The following is a 26,204-nucleotide window of genomic DNA, read 5'->3' as shown; positions in this document are numbered from 1 at the left end:
TATCTTGTAGTAAAATAATCAACCCCTTATATATATTATCATTTTATATTTCACAGCACATATTCTTTTCCTATAAAATTCTAAAAAGCGATATAATTGCTTTATATGTAAACTTCTGCCAACATTCGAACATTGCCCTGTTTTCAAGCTTATCAGTGCGACGTGACACGTTTTGTATTGGTCTTTTCTACGTTTAGGTTACACTGCATTCAATGGAGTAGACTTTGAAGGAACATTTCATGTTAACACAGAAACAGATGATGATTACGCTGGTTTTATATTTGGATATCAGGACAGCTCCAGCTTCTATGCAGTTATGTGGAAACAGATGGAACAAACATATTGGCAGGCGAATCCCTTTCGGGCTGTGGCTGAACCTGGCATTCAGCTAAAGGTAAATAATAAAAAAAAAAAAGGACGAAATACGCACTGGATTTTTCTGTAAGAAATCTCTGGGGGAGTTGGAAAACCAAATATTAAAGTGACAAAAAAAAGCAAAAAGCCTTTGAAGGAAACATGAGCAGAAAAAAAAAATATTGCAGCTGTCTACGCTGCTTTGTTTTTAGAAACATAAGTTCTCATGCACACGAGATTTAAGGCTGGAATTTTTCTGCCAGAATTTGGCAGAAAAATATTATTATTATTATTATACAATATTTATATAGCACTAAAAGGTTTGCTCAGCGCTGTACATTATAGTGGGGGACAGAACATGAGACAATACAGTAACAAAACAATACATGAGGGGTTCGAGGGCCCTGCTCTTTCAAGCTTACAATCTAGGAGGGAGGGGATAGTGGTACAGGAGGAAGTGGCTGTGGGGGATGGAGCGGTAGGAGGAGTGGAGGAGATCGGCTGTTAGGTGAAGGCGGGGTAGGCTTCCCTAAAGAGATGGGTTTTCAGGGTGTGCCTAAAGGTGAGGAGGGAAGGTGGCAGTCTGATGGATTGGGGTACTGAGTTCCAGAGGATGGGGGAAGTCCTGGAGAAGTCCTGCACTCAGGTGTGGGAGATGGAGACCAGGGAGATAGAAAGTAGGAGGTCTTGTGAGGAGCGAAGATTACAGGTTGGGTGGTATTTGGGTATCAGGTCGGTGAGGTAGTTTGGGGTAGCATTATGAATGGCTTTGTATGTCTGTGTTAGTAGTTTGAATTGAATGCGTTGGGCAATCGGGAGCCATTGGAGGGAATGACAGAGGGGGGTGGCAGAAGCGGAGCGGTTGGTAAGGTGGATGAGTCTGGTCACTGAGTTCAGGATAGACTGAATCGGGGATAGTCTGCGATGAGGTAGGCCAGTGAGAAAGGAGTTGCAGTAGTCCAGACGTGAGATAATAAGGGAGTGAACGAGTTGTTTAGTAGTGTCTGGGGTTAGGAACGAATGTATTTTGGAGATGTTGCGGAGGTGGAGCCTGCATGAGTTTGCTAACGATTGGACATGGGGTTGGAAGGACAGGTTTGAGTCTAGAGTGACACCTAGGACTTTGGCTTGTGGGGTGGGACTGATGGTGGCGTTGTTGGTCGTGATGGAGAGGGTGGGGGGGGGGCACGGGCTGGGGAGAAAATCAGGAGCTCAGTTTTGGAAAGGTTCAATTTGAGGAAACGGAGCGACATCCAGTCTGATATGTCGTTCAGTAGGTGAGTGATACGGGCGGAGACTGAAGGGGTGAGGCAAGGGGTGGAGAGGTAAATTTACGTGTCATCGGTGTAGAGGTGATAGTTAAAGCCGTGGGAGTGTATCAGTTTGCCAAGGGAGGAGGTGTAGATGGAGAAGAGAAGGGGCCCGAGGACCGAGCCTTGGGGGACCCCAACAGAGAGGGGGAGAGAGGGGGAGGTGGTAGCATTATACAGTCAGGTCCATAAATATTGGGACATCGACACAATTCTAACATTTTTGGCTCTATACACCACCACAATGGATTTGAAATGAAACGAACAAGATGTGCTTTAACTGCAGACTGTCAGCTTTAATTTGAGGGTATTTACATCCAAATCAGGTGAACGGTGTAGCAATTACAACAGTTTGCATATGTGCCTCCCACTTGTTAAGGGACCAAAAGTAATGGGTCAGAATAATAATCATAATTCAAACTCACTTTTTAATACTTGGTTGCAAATCCTTTGCAGTCAATTACAGCCTGAAGTCTGAAACGCATAGACATCACCAGACGCTGGGTTTCATCCCTGGTGATGCTCTGCCAGGCCTCTACTGCAACTGTCTTCAGTTCCTGCTTGTTCTTGGGGCATTTTCCCTTCAGTTTTGTCTTCAGCAAGTGAAATGCATGCTCAATCGGATTCAGGTCAGGTGGCCATTCCATAACATTCCACTTCTTTCCCTTCAAAAACTCTTTGGTTGTTTTTGCAGTATGCTTTGGGTCATTGTCCATCTGCACTGTGAAGCAGCGTCCAATGAGTTCTGAAGCATTTGGCTGAATATGAGCAGATAATATTGCCCAAAACACTTCAGAATTCATCCTGCTGCTTTTGTCAGCAGTCACATCATCAATAAATACAAGAGAACCAGTTCCATTGGCAGCCATACATGCCCACGCCATGGCACTACCACCACCATGCTTCACTGATGAGGTGGTATGCTTAGGATCATGAGCAGTTCCTTTGCTTCTCCATACTCTTGTCTTCCCATCACTCTGGTACAAGTTGATCTTGGTCTCATCTGTCCATAGGATGTTGTTCCAGAACTGTGAAGGCTTTTTTACATGTCGTTTGGCAAACTCTAATCTGGCCTTCCTGTTTTTGAGGCTCACCAATGGTTTACATCTTGTGGTGAACCCTCTGTATTCACTCTGGTGAAGTCTTCTCTTGATTGTTGACTTTGACACACATACACCTACCTCCTGGAGAGTGTTCTTGATCTGGCCAACTGTTGTGAAGGGTCTTTTCTTCACCAGGGAAAGAATTCTTGGGTCATCCACCACAGTTGTTTTCTGTGGTCTTCCGGGTCTTTTGGTATTGCTGAGCTCACCGGTGTGTTCCTTCTTTTTAAGAATGTTCCAAACAGTTGTTTTGGCCATGCCTAATGTTTTTGCTATCTCTCTGATGGGTTTGTTTTGTTTTTTCAGCCTAATGATGGCTTGCTTCACTGATAGTGACAGCTCTTTGGATCTCATCTTGAGAGTTGACAGCAACAGATTCCAAATGCAAATAGCACACTTGAAATGAACTCTGGACCTTTTATCTGCTCATTGTAATTGGGATAATGAGGGGATAAAACACACCTGGCCATGGAACAGCTGAGAAGCCAATTGTCCCATTACTTTTGGTCCCTTAACAAGTGGAAGGCACAAATGCAAACTGTTGTAATTCCTACACCGTTCACCTGATTTGGATGTAAATACCCTCAAATTAAAGCTGACAGTCTGCAGTTAAAGCACATCTTGTTCATTTCATTTCAAATCGATTGTGGTGGTGCATAGAGCCAAAAATGTTAGAATTGTGTAGATGTCCCAATATTTATGGACCTGACTGTAGGTAATGCTGAAGGAGCGTTGGGATAGATAGGAGGAGAGCCAGGAGAGAGCGGAGTCTCTGATGCCGAGGGAGTGTAGTTTGTTAAGGAGGGTTGGGTAGTCGACTGTGTTGAAGGATGCAGAAAGGTCGAGGAGTAAGAGGACTGAGTAGTGGCCATTAGCTTTGGCGGTTAGCAGGTCATTAGTGATTTTGAGTAGGGCAGTTTCGGTGGAGTGTAGGGGACAGAAGCCAGACTGTAGTGGATCGACGAGGTTGTTGTCAGTGAGGTGGGCGCTTAGGCGATTGTAGACTAAGCGTTCAAGGAGCTTGGAAGTAAATGGCAGCAGGGAGATGGGTCTAAGGTTGTTCAGGTCGTTGGGGTCCAGGGAGGGTTTTTTGAGTATGGGGGTAATGTGCGCGTGCTTTAGGGGGGAGGGGAATGCGCCAGTAGACAGGGAGAGATTGAAGATGTGGGTGAGGGAGCGTAGGGTGGAGGAGGAGAGTGACCGGAGGAGTTGTGTGGGGACAGGGTCAAGGGGGCAAATGGTGAGGCGGGTTTCTGAGAAGACCTTAGTGACCTCCTCAGTGGTAGCAAGGCTGAAGGAGCGGAGTGTTGGGGAGGTTATAGTGTGCGGGACGTTAGGTGTGGTGGGGGGTTGCGAGGTCAGAGGAGGGAAGAGTTGGTGGGGTTATGGTGGGAGGGAGGCTAGGTGGGGAGGTAGGTTGAGCATTGGAGATATCCTTACGGATTGTGTCGATCTTATTTTGGAAGTGATTGGCAATCTCGTGGGTGGTGAGTGAGGTACTGGGTGGGGGTGGGGGGGGTAGGGAGTTGAAAGTGGAGAAGAGCCGGCGAGGACAGGTGGAGAAGGTATTAATGAGGGTTACGAAGTAGGCTTGTTTGGCGGCGTGGAGGGAGGAGGAGTAGGTGAGGAAGGCGGATCTGTACAGGGAGAACGCTCGAGGGGATCTGGTTTTGCACCATAATCGCTCCAGTGCACGACTGCGTCGTTTAAGATTTTTAGTGTGGCCATTCTGCCAGGGTTGAAGCGGTCGGGGTCTAATGCTACATGTGGTTAGGGGTGCTAAGGAGTCTAAGGCAGCGGACAGTGAGTCGTTATACGCAGTAGTGGCCAGGTCAGGGCATGACAGTGGAAGGATACTGTCGTACAGACGGTCAGCTGCAGAGTGGAGAGGGGCCGGGTTCAGGTTGCGGAGGTTACGGCTGGTGATGGTTTGACATTTGGGGGGGGGAGGCGTTATAGGACGGGGAGATGGAGAACATAATGAGGTTGTGGTCAGAGAGAAGGAAAGGGGTGTTTGTGAGGTTGTGGAGGGTGCAGAGATGGGAGAAAACTAGGTTCAGGGTATTCCCATTGGTGTGGGTGGAGGACTGTGTGCACTGTGTGAGTGCAAAAGAAGAGGTTAGGTATAGTAGTTGGAATGTGGCTGGGTTGTTGACATTGATGTCTCCAAGGATGATGGTGGGTAGCACAGAGGAGAGGAAGAAGGGCAGCCAGGCGGAAGTGGGATATGACTCTAATGTCCTGTATGTACGTGTGTTTAGGCACATATTGCATTGCGGGTAAACATGCATTTACATGTTATTCTGACCATTGGAAAAATAATTAATATTCAGGATTTAACCATTTGCTGACCACCCCATAGCAGATGTACTGCTACAGGGCACCTGCGCTATGCAGAATCACATATATAAACAGGATTCTGCACATTCTGGTCGTGGGTACATGTGTGCGCTGCTTCTGCCTGCTGTGACTGGTCACAGCAGAAGCTGATCAGTGAGTGCCAGCCAATGGATGAGTGCTGGCACCCACTGATTGTCTAAGTCAGAGACTGACAGAACACAGCTTTGCCTATGTAAACAAGACAGAGCTGTGTCCTGTCAGAGGCAATGTGCTGGATTCTCTTTTCCTGCAAAGCAGGGAATAGAATCCAGCACATTACTTTGTAAAAACACCAAACACAGTAAACATTACACATAGCTAGGCACACAGTTAACTCTTCATCACCCTAGATGATTAACCCCTTCCCAGCCAGTGTCTGTGCATATTTTTAGCTTTGATCACTGTTAGTGTCATTGGTTCCCACTAAGTGCTAGTTAATGTCAGTTAGTGTCCAATTGTCCACCACAATATCACTATAAGTCGCCGATCGCTGCCATTACTAGTATTAAAAAAATTAAAATTAAAATTCCAGTATATGTACCATCGTCTGTAGATGCTATAACTTTTGCACAAACCAGTCAATATAGGGTTATTGGAATTTTTTTACCAAAATATGTGGCAGAATACATATTGGCCTAAATTTATGAAGCAATTTGTTTTAAAAATATTTTTATTGGATTTGTTTTATAGCAGAAAGTAAAATATTGGGGTTTTTTCAAAATTTTCGTTTTCTTTTGTGTTTATAGTGCAAAAAATTTAAAACTCAGAAGTGATCAAATATCACCAAGAGAAAGCTCTATTTGTGGGCAAAAAAAATTACAGAAATTTTATGTACATTGCATGACCGAGCAATTGTCAGTTAAAATAATGCAGTGCCATATTGCAAAAAATGGCCTGGTCAGGAAGGGGGTAGTTTCCAGAGGTCAAGTGATTAAACAGCACTAACAGTTTTTGTAGCCCTTTAGAACATGAGTGCAGACAAGATAGGTAAAATACTCCATCCCTGTTGTGGGCAAAAATGGCTTTCACACAGGTGTACGCCTAATGCAGGCCATAGACGGGTCGTTTATCGGCCAAATTTTCATCCGCATGAAAAATCGGCCGATATTCACGCTGTTAGTGAGGCAATGCTGTCGGCCATTTTTCGTGTATCTTCTCATTTCTTTTTATCAGTCATGCTGAGCACAGCCATACAAAGCAGTGTGCCCGAGCTGACAGGGAGGAGAACTGTTAATAAAATAAACAGTCCCCCTGCCTGTCCGAGATGCTCGGTAATCACTGGAAGCATCCGGTACCTACCCTTTGGACTGATTTGGATCAGTTGATGCAAACCCCCAGAAAAATGTCCAAATTCATCAATAACCTTGAATGCAGTCCACAGAGAAGAGTTTGCGTCACGTAAATACAGCATTGTCATCAGCATAGAGTAAGATTTTCTCCTTCAACAGACCGACCCACAGGCCCTCAATGGATCGGGAGCTCCGCACCAGAATGGCCAACGGCTCCAATGGCAGAGCAAAAAGACCAAGCGAGAGGGGGCACCCCTGCCGAGTCCCTCTGCTCAAGGGAAAAAAAAAATCAGACAATTGGTCATCGGTTCTGATCCTTGCTCAGGGAGCATTATAGAGCATGGCCAACCATTTAAAAACCCGAGGTCTGACTCCAAATCTATGCAGCTACTCCCAAAGGAACACCCACTCAACTGAGTCAAAAGCCTTTTCAGCGTCTAAAGAGGCTTTGACTCGAGTTCCACCATTAGCGTAGGTGGTAGACAAATTAAGAAAGAGGCGAGGAATATTAATGTCTGTGTCCTTCCCAGGCATAAAACCCGTGGATAAGATCGTCTATCACTGTTGCGAGGAGAATAGCCAAACTTTTGGCCAAAAGTTTGGCATCAGCGTTGATCAAAGAGATCTCTCGATAAGAAACACAATCTTCGGGGTCCTTGCCTGGTTTGGGCACCAACACTTTAAGGGTCTCAGACATAGACTTTGGGAGAGACCCAGTGAGGTGAACTGAGCAAGGAGGGAAGTGAACCCGAGCGCCAACAGCTCCTGATAAAGGGAGTAAAATTTGATGGGTATCCCATCAATACCAGGGTCCTTTCCGATTGCATATGGCCCAACGCCACCTGCACCTCCTCAAGGGAAATATCGCAATCCAGCCTGTCCCTCGCCTCCGGGTCAAGGGTAGTAAACTCAATGCGGTCATGATAAAGCACAGAGGTCAGTCATACAGTAGGTAACTGTAGAAGAATACAGCAAGCTATAATATTGTAGGAATTTAGCATTTATATAGTCAGGAGTTGTCAGTAAAGCTCCATTCAGTCCCCTAATTCTACCAACATACGTAGCAGAAAATTGTCCCTAAGCCAGCTAGGCTAATAGCCTGGACAACTGGACCAGCAGAGTCCACATTATGCAACTAAAATTCACAAATGGCCTCAGGGATAGATTCTTGAATCGATGCGTCCATGAGCCAGTATCTAGACAGCCTTCCAAGACCCCTGGCCCCCAGCCGCTGTCAGCCGCATGGAGATTATGATCGGGGCATGGTTCAAGATGCCCTTTGCCAGAATCTCAGCCAAGATCACTCGCCACAGGACAGAGGAGAAGGCAAACACCAGGTCTATACAAAATCGATGAGTGGCAGAGTGACATGTATATTCGTGATCAGAAGCATGTAAATTCCACCACACGTCAATCAAAGTAAAATAGGAGGCCCATTGGGAGAGGTCCAGGTAGCAGAGTTTGAGAGCCTGTCAAGGTCCCGCGAGGGCACCAGGTTTAGGTCCCCCTCAATCAACACACTAACTGCACCATATCGAGCCAGCATTTGCATAAGCATATATAGAAGAGTAACATCAGCAGGTGGAGGTAAATATAGACCCACTATCCCAAAGGCAATATCCGCTATTAAAGCATGTAAGAGCAAATATCTGCCCCCCGGATCAATCATAACCTTTAAGAGCTGAAATGGTAAAGACTTGTTCACCAAGACACTAACTTCCCCTGCATAGTTGGAATTTGTGGCGTGATAATGGGCACCCGCCCAGGCCTTTTTTAAACTCACTATATGGGAACCCATAAAGGTGAGTCTCCTGTCAGAGACAAATATGAGGGTGGAGTCTGTGGAGATAGGAAAAAACTAGAGACCTCTTCATGGCTGAATTAAGACCATGAGCATTCCACGATACGAGAGAGGGCTTAGCCAGATCGTGGTAGAGGTAGATAGTTAATAAGGATTAAGGCACAGAGGACTCTGCTACTAATCTTGGGGCAGAGCCTGGGGGGGGCACCCTGGGAACATACCAGTTCCACACAATAGGTGCACTACAGCCCTGAAAGGCGGCCTCACAAATCAATAGAGTGTACATGCCATTAAATGAACTAAAACAAAGTAAACATTGTAAAAAGCACATGATAAAGCCCACACAAGTCCAAACAAGCTTGGCAACGGTCAGGCCCCCAACCCGCTTCACTCAGAACACCGGGAGATGCTTAGATCCCAAAAATGTGCCCCGTAGGAGCCAAAACTAGGTGGAAGACATGGTTACAAGTCCAGGCCCCAACCAGAGAAGTGGAACAACTTCAATTCTCTATGGAGATGCAGGAACATACAGGGTAACTTGAGTCACAGTGTCCTGTGTCAAGCCAGGGGCAGAGGGAGGCCGAATGTTCCCCCACCGTATTCTCCACATGACCGACCCACTGTTCAGCAGTGGTAAGCCGGGAGCAGATCTTATCAAGGTGCTGGTGGAGCAACCCAATGTCCAACTGAACCACCTCAATCTTAGAAGTCAGCACCGCATGGCAGGTAGAAAAAGCAGCCGTCACCTCGGTAATGCCAGGTGGCGGAGGAACCGCAGCCTCCTCGTGATGTTTGAGACGCCATATTAGAGAAGCGTGCCTGTGGGGCTGCCACAGAAGAACTGTGGCTGACCACGACGGCTGCAAAGGGGGGGGGGAGTTTTTTACCCCCTTTCAGGCGCCCAGAAGACCTATAAGGCATCCAAAGCCTGGTCACCTCTACTCAATAGCCACTAGGTTCAGGATAGGAGAAAAGAAGGATTACTGTCTGTTAGGTATGTCTGTTCAGTCTGCCAACTTGGCTACTCCCCCAAACATGGACTATTTTTAATCCTTATGCTGCTACCATTAGTAAATAGATAGGAAAGTATAGTATATATTATTTGTTTTAAACTTTTTTTTACATTTTCTCAGTTACTTCCTGGTTTCCATGCCTAGACAATGTATGTCATACATCCCAGGGGTCTTCAGGAGGGGAGGGAGGATTCTCAGCTCAGCCAATGCCTGAGCTAAGGGCAGATGGATTCCAGGAAGTAAATACTACATGAATCATCTATCTGCCCTTTCACAAGATGGCCACTGCCAAAAATAACTAGGGGGTGTTTTTCAAAATGAATTATCAGCAAAATAAATCAGGAGACATGGATGGCTGGGTGAGTTCACTTTGAACATTAACATTGAATTAAATAGCATTTTTAGTTTGTGGTGCTCAGATGAAGTGCAGTTCCACTTTAATGCAGGAAAATGTGAACATTTTCAAAAGAATAGGTAGACTTTGGTTGTGAAAAAACTATCCCCCCCCCCCCCCCCCGCCCCCCGGGTTATATATATAAATTGCAAAGATTTTAACAAAGTTTGTTGCAAACTCCTGCCTGCTTCTACTCTAAAGAAAAAACTGTTGTTTTTCTCTCTTTGGGATAAAGATTCTGAAAGGGAGCGACTTTCATTATTGATCAGCTGATGCACTTGAAGTGCTCTAATGAGGAAAGCTGCAAAGTCTGCATCCCTAAAAGTGATTAAGCCTTTAAGAGCATCTCACCAAAATGACACTTTTGTTGCAGAGTCTAAAATCTGACTTATATCTTAGTGCAGACTTCTGGGAAAATCTGTCAGCCAATCACACAAACAAGAAGACATTTCCAGAGGCATTTCGTACACCAATGGTGTACAGAATGTCTTCAGGTAGCCATATTGTATTGCACTTTACAGAACAGCGCTGAAGATTGAAAAGGAAAAATAATTTTTAACATTAAATTCCAATATGTCATGTCAATATATACTATTTTATAGTAAAAAAAAAAAAAAAGTGGAGTTACCCTTTAAACTTATTCTCTTGCATTCAGAAAAAGCTAAAACACAAGAGGGCCAGTGTGAATGAGGACTTAAAACAAATTACATTATATCTAAATTTTTTCCCTTGATATACATTGCATTCCTCTGGACAATTAAGTTTTGATTTGGCCATTATGACTCACTCTTTGGATCTGGTACCTGTTTGTTTGTCTGTATACAGCCTGCTGGCATTACTGTCCTGTTGGCCTCCCATTTTTTTTCCTCCTGCAGGACAATTACAAAAATAACAGGAACTCTTAAGCAAACATACTTCTAAATGATTTATGCTTAGGTTCTTCACAACAAAATATATTGGTACATTAGCTTTCTGCTTGCCTTAAAAAGGAGAAAAATGTGAGCAGTCACTGTACAATTTCTAAATTAACTGTCTCTTATTAATGCAGTGCCTAAAAAAAAATCACAATAGCTGCATCATTACTTAAAAAAATAAAATAAAAACAGTACAAATAAATCAATCTAATAAGAGTATAGAACAGTAAAGGCACGACACATTCACTGCCAGGGGCGGACTGACCATTTGGGAACTCGGGCACTGCCCGAGGATCCAGGGTCAGAAGGGGGCCACCATGAGATGCCCCTGGTACCTTTTCATAGGCTTTTTTGGGTGTGGTTCGAGTGTGGGCAAGGACACAGGGGCCCCATGATCCCCTATTGCCCGGGGACCCATTAGTTGTCAGTCCACCCCGTTCACTGCTCAAAGTCAATCATGTGAGTGATGCTATTTTTTCAATAAATGCTTTAAATGTTTACCAATCCTGTGCCCTTACAAAAAGGTAAAAATGTCAAACATGAAAATACATAATAAAACAATACAGTTGGAATAACATCAACCAAATATACAATGTTAACTAATATAAACAGAAACCTAATGAAACAGAAATGAAATGTAAAAATATACAAAAAGGTATAGCAAACCTTTGTTAAAAGTATATGTACTTATGAGTGAAAGGGCACAAGGGTCAGATTAGTTTTCCTAACCATAGTCAGGACAAGGTTTCCTTCTCTTTTGGAATAGTTCCTCCTTCTTAATGTGAGCATAGTAATGTTTTTCCATATTAATGAAAGTAAAATGGTTTGTTCCATTATCTGACAGTTTCAGATGGTATTTAATTGTAATATGAGAACAAAATTCTCTCTATTATCAGTAGATACTTTTAGAGGTATAGAGCTTTCCAGAACAAATACTATAGCTGCTGAGTTAAAAAAAACAAAACAAAACAAAAAAACAAACAAAAACACATAATTAGCATACTGTGAAGTCAGGCACTTTCTTCCTCACAACCAAAATATTCACAGCTCTTTTTTTCCCCCATCTTGTACTTAGGAGTGGGCTGTCAGTTCCTTATCACCCAGTCCCCACTGCTTCACAGAGAGAGAGAGATTGGACGACTAGGGAGAATGTCCAGAAGCCTTCAGGGATATGCAATATATAGGCCGGAGGTGTGGGGGGGAGACTAGCCAAAGGTCTTGGAATAATGTAGCTTAAGAGATTGCCCACAGAAAAAGGTACTTGCAAATGTGTAACAGGGAAGGGGGAGAATTAGAATGATGTTATATGTAAACTCTGAATGAAAGTCTGCTTTGAGTATTACTGCACAAGCAGAAATGCACTTTAAAGCAAGCCATCATTCACCCCCTGTAGCTATAGACATTGTGGAGGAACTCACTTTCAGAAATTCACAGCAGAAGCACTAAAATCACAACTCCTTTCTCTTTACAGGCCCCATTCATACCTGAGTGTTTTGATGCTTCACCAGAAGCACATCGACAATTGACATATTACATGGCGCTCGCTCGCATATGAATGCAATAGTCCCTTGAAGCTTGTTGCCCATTAAAGTACGTGAGCTTTTTTTGGAGTAGAGTCATATTTTGGCCTTAAACGTCAATAAGAGCACCTGAAAAATGCATGGAAAATGCGTGTAAAGTCCCTTATTTGCCTAGTAACTAGCTTTGCATTAGCTAGAAAAAAAAATAAAAAAAAAAATAGCTTGAGCTTAAAACACCTGTACAAAAACTCAAACACCTACCCCCCCCCCCCCCAATGATACTCAGCTTAAGTGTGAAGCTGTTCCGCCTGCCAACCTTCCATTTTATAATTCCAATAGGTAGTGGTGGTGGACAGGAACGTTTACAGGTTAACAAAATGGACAAAATCATTACTGGAACCCAGTTGTGCTATAATCTGCAGCTCGACACAAAGACAGGGATTCCCCAGAAGAGGACATTCACCTGAGTTGAGAAATCCAAGTGTAATAGGCCAACGAGAGCACCAAATGGAAAAGCATTAGCAGTCCAATTTTTTATTGTTCAGCTGGTCACAAGAAGCAAGGCAAATGTTAATTAATGCCTTTCAGGGGCCATACAACCCTCCTTATCATGGCTAGGTGAATTGGCAGAATGTTAAATTATTATTATACAGGATTTATATAGCACCAACAGTTTGCTCAGCGCTTTACAATATAAAGGGAGACAATACAGTTCAATATAAGAGGGTTAGGAGGGCCCTGCTCCTTGGAGCTTACAATCTAAGATGGACCCAAAGCTCTCCTAAGCAGATCCTATCTGCAGGCAGAGGGTGTTATAAAACAACAGTCAGGACAAGGGCTTTTGATCTTTGGTTTGGCACTCTTATTGCTTTTATTTACATTTTTTAATTTACCCTGGTCCTCACTGCTTCATGGCAGCAACCTACTCAGAGCTAGTCAGCTCTTTATAATGAACTAGTCTTTTTTATTATGACACATCAGTAACTAAAAACTTACTTTTTTGTTATCTGTGTCCTCATTTGGGAGATTCACCCCACTGTCACCGTGACAGATAGTGAGGGGAAATCCAAAATGATGAAGTCGTCTGAAATGGTAACTTTTTAAAATGGGAATTCCCTTACTTTGGAGAGACTTTCTCTCATTTCCTGTTCTAGTTCCAGGACAGGAAGTGAAAGTAAATCTCCCCAATGGGACACAGACAGCAAAAGTAAACCGAGACAGGTTTTTAATAAAAAAATGATAAATACATTTTCCTTTACACACACTTATGTCAACAAGAAACAGCTAAAAGTCTTACATTTTCAGGTGAACCAAAAAAAATCCAAGCAAATTAAATGATTTCAGTTAAACTAGGAGCATTTGGATAACAGTCTAGTTGATACAACTCATACATTTCATCAACTGTTTTGTAACAGGCTATCAAGTCCACTACAGGGCCTGGAGAGCAACTTAGGAATTCCTTGTGGCATACAGGAGACTCCGCAAACCAAGTCAGACTACTATGGAAAGATCCCCGAAATGTGGGCTGGAAAGATAAGACATCATACCGCTGGGCCTTAAAACATAGACCTTCAGTAGGATATATTAGGTAAGTACAAAGCAGAGTTGGTAAAGTATATATTTACCTATAGAACACATTTATAACACATAGAACAGTGTATTGATTAATATTTAAGTCTCGTTTTTGCATTGTTTTTGTGCCTAGTAACATTTTAAATTCGATAGCATACAAATCACATGCTCAAAATCTCATGAAAGATTTTGAACACCCAGCTTTCTCAGAAGGCTGTGGTGAGGCAAGGTCTCCTGCACCTTCCAGAAGTGTCAGAAGCTGGGTTTGCGGTAAGTATTTTTTTGTAAGCACCGCCTTTTTTAGAGTTTTTTTCCAAACTAGTTGTTCTTGGGGGGTCTGTCTGTAAGGCAAACTTTTCATAGAAAGTCTACTATAATTAAAACCCAAGTCCAGACATTTTTTATTTTTTAATGAATATTATTTTTTTGTTAGAAAGGATAGGACGGTGAAGCATTAAAATATCTGTCAAGTTGCCATTGTCTTATGTAACTCCATTGGGGATGTTTTCCCTCACTTTCTGCTCCTTTGACATCCACACAAGAAATGGTGGGAGCAATTTCATCTCATTATAACTCTTTAATTCTGTTTATGTCTGCATTCCCATTGGAGAGATTTCTCATTACTTCCTATCCTGACAAGGAAGTGAGGGAAAATCACCCAAAAGAAGAAAATAAGAATCTGACAGAGGCTGTTTTCCTTCCTCCAAAAGAATACAGAATGGTTTAGCTGGATTTTGGCTTTAAAATATTAGCTAAGCAATCAGTTAATATAGTTAAAGCAATTGTAAAGGTTCATTTTTTTATTTTGTAAAATGACAAACATGTCTATACTTATCTGCTGTGTGCAGTGGTTTTGCACAGAGCAGCCTGGATCCTCCTCTTCTCGGGTCCCCTGCAGGCTCTCCTGGCTCCTCTTGCACGTTGGGTGCCCCCACAGCAAGCAGATTGCTATGGGGGCACCTGCTGCTCCATGTGTCCATTCATGCTCCATGAGCTTGTCCCAGCTCCCTCTCTCCCCTCGATGGCTGACTGGCTGTGATTGACAGCCAATGGCTCGCTCTTGCTGTCTCAGCCAATGAGGAAACAGAGACCCGGAACAGCCGAGGTTATCATTCACATTGCTGAATCTTGATTGGGCTCAGTTACGTATTGAGGGGGCTGGGGGCGCTGCTGCACACTGAAGGTTTTTACCTTCATGCATAGAATGGATGAAGGTAAAAAACCTTGAACCTTTAGAACCACTTTAAGCCTAGTACTCACAATCAGAAAACCGTACAAATAATACCATTTTCTAAGTAATCGTATGATAATCTGATCATTAGTACACAGCTTTCGTCCAAAATAATTTGAAGGTACAAGCACAAATATTTTCTCCTATGATACCAGATCGTACAGTTTTCGATTAAGCAGTAGTTTTTAATCTAATCTAATTTAGCTCCTTAGCACTATTTCTTTATTCCTGAAAATGTATTGTGAAATGCAAGTATAATATGAGCTTATTTTTTTTTTAATATGGTCTTAGGGCCCACTCACATCAACATAATCATGTGTTCAATTGAAAGGTGTGACTAATTCACCACAACAGACCTAAGCTGTGTATGCTCCATTTTTTTCCAGTGCAGCTCACTGCTAAGCACAGCAACATGTTACCGCACATTGTGGAATGCTGTAACAGAGGTGCATTAGGAAGGTACATTCAAATGCCATTCAGAAAGAGTATCACTTTATCACACCAGCATGCATAATGCACCTTACCATGCACTGTGACAACATATCAACATATGTGTTACCACAGTGATCTGGCGTGAATGAAGACAGTTTTTTGACTCTGATCCAGAGCTGATAAAAAGAAGGATTTTTTTTTTTAAAGGTAACCTGTTTTCAGGAAATACAGGGGATGCTGTTTCTAACTTTGTTTTAAAAATTCTCTAATTGCTTACTGTATTTTACCTCAATATACTTAGTAATTACATAGTTACATGGTTAGTCTGGCTGAAAAAAAAGACAAAAGTCCATCCAATTCAACAATATTAAAAAAAAAAAAAAAAAGTTATAATCTTATACCCACAGTTGATCTAGAGGGAGGCAAAAAACCCAGTAAAGCATGATCCAATTTGCTCCTGAAGGGGAAAACATTCCTTCCTGATCCTCTGAGTTGCAATCGGATATTCCCTGGATCAACATGTTAGTATCCAGTTATATTCTGTGTATCTAAGAAAGAATCCAGGCCTTTTCTAAAGCAATCCACTGAGCTGGCCAGAACCAACTCTTGAGGAAGTCTATTCCACATTTTCACAGCTCTTACTGTGAAGAAACCTTTCCATGTTTGGAGATTATATTTCTTTTCCTCCAGACGTAAAGAGTTCCCCCTTGTCCTCTGTGATGACCTCAGCGTGAATAGCTCTACACCGAGTTCACTATATGAACCACTGATGTATTTATACATGTTGATCATATCCCCCCTTAATCTCCTCTTCTCAAGAGAGAATTCACTTCCTCTAATCTTTCCTCATAGCTGATCTCCTCCATGCCTCGTATCAGTTTGGTTGCCCGTCTCTGTACTTCTCCAGTTCCCCAATGTTTTTTTTGTCAATTGGTGCCCAAAACTGAACTGCATATTCCAGATGAGGTCTTACTAATGATTTGTACAGGGGTAATATGATATCTCTCTCTCTGGAGTCTATACCTCTTTTAATAAAAGAGAGGATTTTGCTCGCTTTAGACAAGTACCAAGTATACAGAACGTGGTCAGAGTAAAGTTGCAAATATTTTTTACAATTCTATATTTTTAGTCCTGACCATACTAAACAAAGAAATATGTTCAAATCCATAGCTATTTAAACCATTTAAAGACTATTTAACGATAAACTTGGCAAGCTCCAGCATATGGCATGATTTTTGGGATAACATAAGCAATTCAATGATTGATTTACTTGCTATCTACATTTTGGCTAAAATGCCTTCTGTGAAAAATGAAAGCTCCATTTAAAACAGAGCCCCCCCCTCTTAAATACAAATGTTATTGAATAAAATTAATTATACAAGAAAACAAAATGCATTTTTCCAGCTTCCAACACACCGAAGAGGCACAGATGTTGTCACTGTGTCTAGCTGAAGCGCACGAAAATGCACACTTGCAGTAGGCTGAAACCTTAAAATCATAGGATTTTAAGTCTTGGGCTTTCCCATGATGTCCAACTTCAATGTGAACTTCTTACATTTTAAAATATCTAAGGTTCCTTATGTGGAATAGAGAGCCTTTGCCAATGTTCTGGTTATCAACAGCTTTTGATTCTTTAGCTATCCATTATCTGCATTCAGCATTTAAATATTCTAAATGATTAGGCTAATACAACATGTACAACACAAGTACATAATATCCCAGTGCACAGTTAGCAATACATTTTTGAATTCACAAACCTTCATGTTTAATTAAGTTTTTCAGTAATGCAAAAGACAAAGTGCAATAACATACAGCAGCCCTTCTAATATAAATATTCTATCGCTGTTCTCACACCATGTCACTGTGGGTTACTGCACTTTGCCTGTCATCAACACTCTGCACTGCCGTAATTAAATGCATATGAATTCCATGTTGGTTAGCCTTGGTGAGTTTTCCGTTCTTGATAATTGTGCTATTATTATTTATTATTATACAGGATTTATATAGTGCCAACAGTTTGCTCAGCGCTTTACAATATAACGGGAGACAAGACAGTTCAATACAAGAGGGATAGGAGGGCCCTGCTCCTTGGAGATTACAATCTAGGAGTGCTATGCAAGTTTTTTGTTCCTGTTATGTATATGTGAGTTTTTGTTTTTCAGAGTCAAGTTTTTTGAGGGCCCTGAGCTGGTAGCAGACTCTGGGGTCATAATTGACACCACAATGAGAGGAGGACGTCTTGGAGTCTTCTGTTTCTCTCAAGAGAATATAATTTGGTCCAACCTTCGATATCGTTGTAATGGTAAGTTTGATATTTTTGGATAGGAGATAATGATTTAAAAAGCTCAGGCCATTATTTTGAATCATTGTGAAAAGATGTACACACCTTCACAGGAAGACACTGGCTTGTCAGTTATACCATGTTTGAAAAACCACTAAGTAATGTGTAGAACAGCAATGGGCAAACTACGGCCCGCGGGCCGTATACAGCCCGGCGGACCTTTTAATCCGGCCCGCGGAGCTAGGCTCCCGCTAGGCTCCTCTCACAGTCCGCCCTGAAGACCGGTGTAGCATGAAAATCTGTCTCCTATGAGGATCTGTCCCCCTCGACGTATCTGCGCATGTGCCGGAGATCGCCGATCGGCTGCTAATGCCTGAAACTGGCACATGCGCAGATACGTCAACGGGGACAGATCCTCATAGGAGACAGATTTTCATGCTACACCGGAACGGCGCGGGAACACGGCGAGAGGACCGCGCGGAGCAAAGGTGGGTGAATTGACACAGGGGGGACTTGGGGACTTAATATGGGGGATGAATTAATATGGGGAATTAATTACTATAGGGGGGATGAATTACTATAGGGGGGATGAATTACTATATGGGGGATGAATTACTATGGGGGATGAATTACTATACGGGGGATGAATTACTATACGGGGGATGAATTACTATACGGGGGATGAATTACTATACGGGGGATGAATTACTATACGGGGGATGAATTACTATACGGGGGATGAATTACTATATGGGGGATGAATTACTATATGGGGGATGAATTACTATAGGGGGGATGAATTACTATAGGGGGGATGAATTACTATAGGGGGGATGAATTACTATAGGGGGGATGAATTACTATATGGGGGATGAATTACTATATGGGGGATGAATTACTATATGGGGGATGAATTACTATATGGGGGATTAATTATTATGCTTACTATGGGGGAATATTACTATACTTACTATGGATGACACATACACATCATTCATCTACTCTTGGTCCGGCCCCCGGGTCCAAAATATGAACCCATTGCGGCCCTCAAGTCAAAAAGTTTGCCCACCCCTGGTGTAGAACCTTCAGATGAAAGTATGAAGGCTGACTCTTTTGGCCTCCCCTTCTGAAAATACTAATTCCCTGGCTGTCCACTAAGCATCCTTAGCTTTCAGGTCTGCCAGTCTAAAGAAAGGTGCAATTTCAAGATTCTTGAATCTCCACTCAATGTGATTCAATGCAATCACCCTTGGCAAACATACCAAGTAGATGTTAAGGAGTAAAAAGCAGGAGACCAGGAGTCTTGAAGTGCAAAGTAGAAGTCTTGCTTGCACTTTAGATCTTTATTCTACAGGTTCACCAGAATCAGGGAAATCTACTTACAAATAGGTAGAATGTGATATTGTATGCAGATAACACTGTTCAGTATTTGGAGAAATTCCCCGATTCCCTATTGGATCACTTCACAATATTTCACTGTGATTGCCATACTTATATCCTTACAGACAATTTATAGCTCTTACTCCACTGATATTTTAGGACTTTATATATTCTCACGTTTATGCTGCACTTTACTGTTTCACATTTATTGAACATTTTTTATATATGATTTTTATATGCTGCACTTGACTGTTCCGCTGATTCATTTTTTTTTTCTTTGCTATATGTCAGATTGACTTTGCATTTTATTTTCACTATAATATCATTCACTTATTTTAGTGCTGAACTTTCTATATATTTGGAGAAATGTTGTCCGTTTCCTACATCCTTCATTTGACACTTTTCTCTGCTGATCATAAACTAACCTATCAATTTGACAATGTCCGAGCAAGAAATTTGTTCATAGATTGAGAAATAAGCTTTATGCAAATTCTAGTTTAAATTATGCCTACCCCATTATCTATGTTTGCATGGTTTTCTAATGGTTGATGAAGCTTTACAAATTTTTTTTTTTTTTTTACAGATACAATACCGGATGACTATGAGACATTTAAAGAGCAGAGGAGAAAAGCCTGAAATGAAAATCACTTTTATGTCTTCATATAAATTTAAGAGTGTATGCCCAGTGCATTTTTTCATAAACATCTGTCATACCCTCACCTGTCTCAAATACCCAAATACAATATAAAGACTGGTTTCTGCACAATTTATTTTCTATGCAACTGCTAGTGCAAATTCTACACATATAAGAGAAAATGTACACTTGTGATTGTAAATTTCTCACAATTACTAAATAAAGGGCATAGTATAGAAATGAAAAACAATTTGTCATAAGATCATTGCAAATCTTACACTGGGATTAGCTGATTTTGCTAAAAGAATAGAGACTTTGTGCTTTACTAATTGAATGTTCACCTAGCAGAGTAAATAAGGTTAAAGTGTTACTAAACCCACAACAGTAAAATCGGTCTGTATATGCAGTAAAGCATGCTTGTTATACTCACTGTGGAACCTAAGGGGTTAATCCTCTGCATTGTGTAAAAGCGCTGTTTGACCCTGACTTCTCTGATCCTCCCCCTCTTATCTTTTGCTAACACATATCCAGTGTATCTCCTGATAAGACATTGTGTGAAGTCCCTCTGCACATGCTCAGTTTGGTGTGTATTGCTAGAAAATGTTTTTCTTTTTTTGGGAGAGTGCATGTGATAAGCACAGGGACAATCAGCACTGTCCAGACAGAGGTCAGGGGTTCTGCATCCTCCTAGAGCAGAATTAAAACTCCTCCTACAAGCTTTAATATGTGCTCTGCTGAACCCGGATAGAAGTCACAAGACTGCTCTAACTGCTGGTGGGAAAATGTATTGAGCAGTTTATATTTACTAAATTAATTGTATTTCTTTGTTCTGTGTACTGTGGGAGACCAGATATAGTGAATGCAGGATCCTGGGCTTAGTAACACTAAGTTTATTTTCCCATTTTCTTTGTTCCTGAGAAAAAGACAAGCAACATGGACAACCTTATAAGCTTAAGTAACAATCTAATGGAGAAAATTGTACACATGAGTTTCCAGCTATACAGTATTGGGATTTTTTTTAGCAAAAGACATGGAGCAGAATACATTTTGGCCTAAATTTATGATGAAATTTGATTTTCTAAATTTTTTAATTGGATATGTTTTATAGCAAAAAGTCAAAAATATTGTTTTTTTTTTTCAAAATTGTCAGTCTTCTTTTGCTTATAGCGCAAAAAATAAATGCAGATGTGATCAAATACTACCAAAAGAAAACTCTATTTATGGGGAAAAAAAGGACATAAATTTCATTTATGTACAGCGTTGCATGACAATTTGCAACTGTCAGTTAAAGTAATGCAGCACAGTATTGCAAAAAAATGGCCTGGTCAGGAAGGGGGGGTAAATCCTCTGGAGGGCAAGTGGTTAATTAATCCTCTGTTTGATGCAACTGCAATCAGTTCTCTTGGCACTGAAAGTTATCATTGGGTTACTGTATGAACCTGTGTTTTTCCATTGCAGCCTTTACTACATGGTTGACTTTCTACTAGAGCTGTCACATATTTAAATGCATGCGACATTGTAGCGAATGTTATATATATATACACATATATATACAGTGGGGATCGAAAGTTTGGGCACCCCAGCTAAAAATTTGTATTAATGTGCATAAAGAAGCCAAGGAAAGATGGAAAAATCTCCAAAAGGCATCAAATTACAGATTAGACATTCTTATAATATGTCAACAAAAGTTAGATTTTATTTCCATCATTTACACTTTCAAAATAACAGAAAATAAAAAAATGGCATCTGCAAAAGTTTGGGCACCCTGCAGAGTTAATATCTTGTACTGCCCCCTTTGGCAAGTATCACAGCTTGTAAACGCTTTTTGTAGCCAGCCAAGAGTCTTTCAATTCTTGTTTGAGGTATCTTTGCCCATTCTTCCTTACAAAAGTCTTCCAGTTCTTTGAGATTTCTGGCCTGTCTGTCACGCACTGCTCTTTTAAGGTCTATCCATAGATTTTCAATTATGTTGAGGTCAGGAGATTGTGAAGGCCATGGCAAAACCTTCAGTTTACGCCTCTTGATGCAATCCCCCGTGGATTTCGAGGTGTGTTTAGGATCATTATCCATTTGTAGAAGCCATCCTCTCTTTAACTTCAGCTTTTTCACAGATGGCATCAAGTTACCATCCAAAATTTGCTGAAATTTTATTGAATCCATTTTTCCTTCTACTCGTGAGATGTTCCCTGTGCCACTGGCTGCAACACGACCCCAAAGCATGATTGATCCAACCCCATGCTTAACAGTTGGACAGAGGTTCTTTTCATTAAATTCTATATATATACATACATACACACATATATACACACACATACATATACACGCTATACACGGTGTTCCAAATTATTATGCAAATTCTATTTAAGTGTAACAAAGATTAAATATTTTGTTTTTCAGTTTAACTCATGGATGGCATTGTGTCTCAGGGCTCTTTTGATCACTGAAAACAATCTCGGACACCTGTGGTAATTAGATTGGCCGGTGAGCCCAATTTAAGGAAAAACTACTAAAGGACGGTGTTCCACATTATTGAGAAGAGCAACATTTTCAAGCAATATGGGGAAGAAAAAGGATCTCTCTGCTGCCGAAAAGAGTGAAATAGTTCAATGCCTTGGATGAGGTATGAAAACATTAGATATTTCACGAAAACTTAAGCGTGATCATCGCACTATTAAGAGATTTGTGGCTGATTCAGAGCACAGACGGGTTCATGCAGATAAAGGCACATTGAGGAAGATTTCTGCCAGGTCCATGCATCGGATCAAGAGAGCAGCTGCTAAAATACCATTACATAGCAGCAAACAGATTTTTGAAGCTGCTGGTGCCTCTGGGGTCCCACGGATATCAAGGTGTAGAGTCCTCCAGAGTTTTGCAACTGTGCATAAACCTTCTATTCAGCCACCAATAACCAATGCTCACAAGCAGAAATGGCTGCATTGGGCAGAAAAATACATGAAGACTAATTTTCAAACAGTCCTGTTCACTGATGAGTGCCGTGCAACACTGGATGGTCCAGATGGATAGAATAGTGGATGGTTGGTGGATGGCCACCCTGTTCCAACAAGGCTGCGACATCAGCAAGGCGGTGGTGGAGTCATGTTTTGGGCTGAAATCATGGGAACAGAGCTGGTCAGCACCTTTAGGGGCCCCGAAGGTGTAAAGATGACCTCTGCAAAGTATGTGGAGTTTATGACTAACCACTTTCTTCCCTGGTACAGAAGGAAGAACTATGCTTTCCGTAATAAAATCATCATCATGCATGACAATGCACCATCTCATGCTGCAAATAATACCTCTGCATCAATGGCTGTTATGGGGATAAAAGGAGAGAAAGTCATGGTGTGGCCTCCATCCTCCCCTGACCTCAATCCTATTGAGAACCTTTGGAGCATTCTCAAGTAAAAGATCTATGAGGGTGGGAGGCAGTTTACATCCAAACAGCAGCTCTGGGAGGCTATTCTGACATCTTGCAAACAAATTCAAGCAGAAACTGTCCAAAAACTCACAAGTTCAATGGATGCAAGACTTGTGAAGCTGCTATCAAATAAGGGGCCCTATGTTACAATGTAACGTGACCTGTTAAAATGTTTAAAAAGTTAAAATGTTGTTAAAAGTTTGATTGAAATTGCTTTTGATTTCAGTAAATATGCTGAAAACACAACAAATGACAATTTTCAGTTCTTTACAACCTATAAAGTGTTTTGAAACTTACTGTGCGTAATAATTTGGAACAGTGCATTGTACGTTTTTTATGTTTAAAAAAAATACTGTTATCATTAGGAGGTTTGTTCAATAAAATTTGAATTGTACGCTTAATAGTTGATAACATGAGAATTATGCTGACTGTTATTTACATCAATTATTTAGGTAAATGAGAAAACTATCATTTGCATAATAATTTGGAACACAGTGTATTGCCAAGTATTGGGACACCCCTTCAAATCATAGGATTCAGGTGTTCCAATCACCTCCATAGCCACAGGTGTAAAAAATCAAGCACCTACAGTAGGTATGCAGACTGCTTCTACAAACATTTGTGAAAGAATGGGTCAATCTCAGGAGCTCAGTGAATTCAAGCGTGGTACTGTGATAGGTTGCCACCTGTGCAATAAGTCCGTCCATGAAATGTACTTACTACTAAATATTCCACGGTCAACTGTTAGTGGTATTACAACAAAGTGGAAGCAACTGGGAAGAACAGCAACTCAGCCATTAAGTGGTAGGCCATGTAAAATGACAGAGCGGGGTCAGCGCATGCTGAAGAGCACAGCGTGCAGAAGTCGCCAACTCTCTGCAAAGTCAATAGCTAAAGACCTCCAAACTTCATGTGGCCTTCAGATTAGCACAACAACAGTGCATAGAGAGCTTCATGGAATGGGTTTCCATGGCCAAACAGCAGCATCCAAGCCTTACATCACCAAGTGCAATGCAATGCGTCGGATGCAGTGGTGTAAAGCACGCCGCCACTGGACTCTAGAGCAGTAGAGACGCGTTCTCTAGAGGGACAAATCACACTTCTTTGTCTCGCAAGCCAATGGATGTGTCTGGGTTTGGCAGTTGCCAGGAAAACGGTACTTGCCTGACTGTGTAAAGTTTAGTGGAGGGGGAATATGGTGTGGGGTTGTTTTTCAGAGGTTGATCTTGGCCCCTTAGTTCCAGTGAAGGGAACTCTTAAGGCATCAGCATACCAAAATATTTTGGACAATTTCATGCTCCCAAATTTGTGGGAACAGTTTGGGGATGGCCCCTTCCTGTTCCAACATGTCTGCACACCAGTGCACAAAGCAAGGTCTACAAAAACATGGATGAACGAGTTTAAGGGGGAAGGAACTTAATTGGTCTGCACAGAGTCCTGACCTCAACCCGATAGAACACCTTTGGAATGAATTAGAATGGAGACTGACCTCACAAATGTGCTTCTGGCAGAATGGTCAAACATTCCCATAGACACACTCTTAACCCCTTCATGACTAAGGGTAAAACAAATCTAAATGCCTAAGCACAATTTTGAAACGTTGACATGTGTTAGTAAAACCGTACATATCATCACAACTACTTTGTACATCCAGGTGAATTATACCGTGTTTTTTTTCAGGACAAATTGGGCTTTCATTTGGTGGTAAATGGTACTACGGGTACAAACAACAAATAACATACACATATATGGTATCGCTGCGATTGCCAAGAGCTGGAGAATTTATTTTGGGTTGTTCTTTGGTGGTAGGTTATGGTAGTAACAAGAAACACATCTAAATAAAAAAAAAATGTTTTTTTATTATCAAAGGAAAACTGGCCCAAAATAGTAAAAAAAAAAAATCTTTTTTTTATTTAGCTGTGTGTTTCTTGTTACTACCATAACCTACCACCAAAGAACATCCCAAAATAAATTCTCCAGCTCTTGGCATCGCAGCGATATGTGTATGTTATTTGTTGTTTGTACCCGCAGCACAGCCCAGAAACAATAGTGCGCATTTTGTTTTGTTTTTTTACCTGAAACACACTGACACAGATACCAATTTTTTTTTTTTAAATCCTGACCTTGACCCAAACAATAACCCTGGCACTGAACTAAATCAAACCTTGATCTAGGTATTTTTTCTTTATTTTTTTATTTTATCTTTTTATTTTATTTTTTTTACAAACATTTTTTTTTCTCTCTATGCCAGGAGTTAGAGAGATACAATGTATCTCTCTCCTCCAGTCATAGAGAGAGAAAAAAACATGGGGGGCCGGGCTGCACAGTGACTGATCACTGTGATAGCCAATCAGAGGTTGCCACAGCGATCATGTGACCCGGAATCGGGAGTCCCGGGTCCCGATCGTTAATGGGACCCGGGCTCTCAGTGAAACCACAGTCTTTGTGCTGGGAGCGCGCAGTGCGGCACACTCCCAGCACAAAGGCAGGTCTGCAAATATGCGGCCCCACGTAAAAAAGCCCAGTTCCGTGAGGCCACATATTTGTGTGATGTCGGCATCAAGGGGTGAAAGGATAAGTTCACCTTTGGGAACATGTTACATATTCCACCCATTTTCAGGGTATATAGTGTATGTGCATGCATGTATGTGTGTGTGTGTATATATATATATATATATATATATATTTCACCCATTGTATATTAATACATTTGAAGTCTTTCCATAGAAATGTATTACCATTCATCACACCCAAGTACGAATGTGTTGCGGTTCAAAATCCTTTCTATGTGGCTTGCTGTTTCCATGAAGATTAGACATGTCACATGCTGCTTCTCACCCCCGTGTTCTCACCTAGACAACAAGAATTATTTAGCACATGTGGGATTGTGAACAGAAAGGACAGTTTAGGTTGTGTTTGAAATAGAAAACAGCAGCAAGTTGAAATCAAATGAAAAATAAATGCTTCCTTTTATAATAAATTTAAATGCTGCTTTGCTGCATTATTTGATTTTATGCTAAGTAAATTCATAAGATAATGGAGAGAGAAAGTGGTAGTAACACTACAGAGTATTCTGTTCTTTATGTATTGCTCCTGGCTGTGCTGGGAGAACACCCTGTCTGTCCTCCAATTGTCACCCCCCCCCCGCACAGCCATTCACTGGGAAGATCAGTGTACTGCTG

At 41.5% G+C, this 26,204-nt stretch overlaps 1 protein-coding gene across 2 annotated transcripts in view; it reads left to right on the top strand.

Annotated features, from left to right (window-relative positions):
• The window catches only part of COMP (cartilage oligomeric matrix protein), a 132,635-nt gene extending 112,778 nt beyond the window's left edge, over window positions 1-19,857 (top strand). For both annotated transcript variants that reach the window (XM_089652604.1, XM_089652605.1), the window contains exons 16-19: window positions 198-394; window positions 13,493-13,665; window positions 17,475-17,614; window positions 19,557-19,857. In XM_089652604.1, coding sequence (XP_089508730.1) covers window positions 198-394; window positions 13,493-13,665; window positions 17,475-17,614; window positions 19,557-19,609 — 563 coding nt within the window. In that variant the 3' untranslated portion in view covers window positions 19,610-19,857. The remainder of the gene's footprint in view (window positions 1-197; window positions 395-13,492; window positions 13,666-17,474; window positions 17,615-19,556) is intronic.
• The last annotated feature ends 6,347 nt before the right edge of the window (window positions 19,858-26,204 follow it).

The sequence above is a fragment of the Staurois parvus genome, unplaced genomic scaffold (genome assembly GCF_062004578.1).
Source record: "Staurois parvus isolate SC_StPar_1 unplaced genomic scaffold, SC_StPar_1.0 ptg000688l, whole genome shotgun sequence".
In the NCBI taxonomy this organism is placed as follows: Eukaryota; Metazoa; Chordata; class Amphibia; order Anura; family Ranidae; genus Staurois; species Staurois parvus.
Note: the sequence above shows the minus strand (reverse complement) of the source record. Positions and strands in the feature narration are given on the sequence as shown.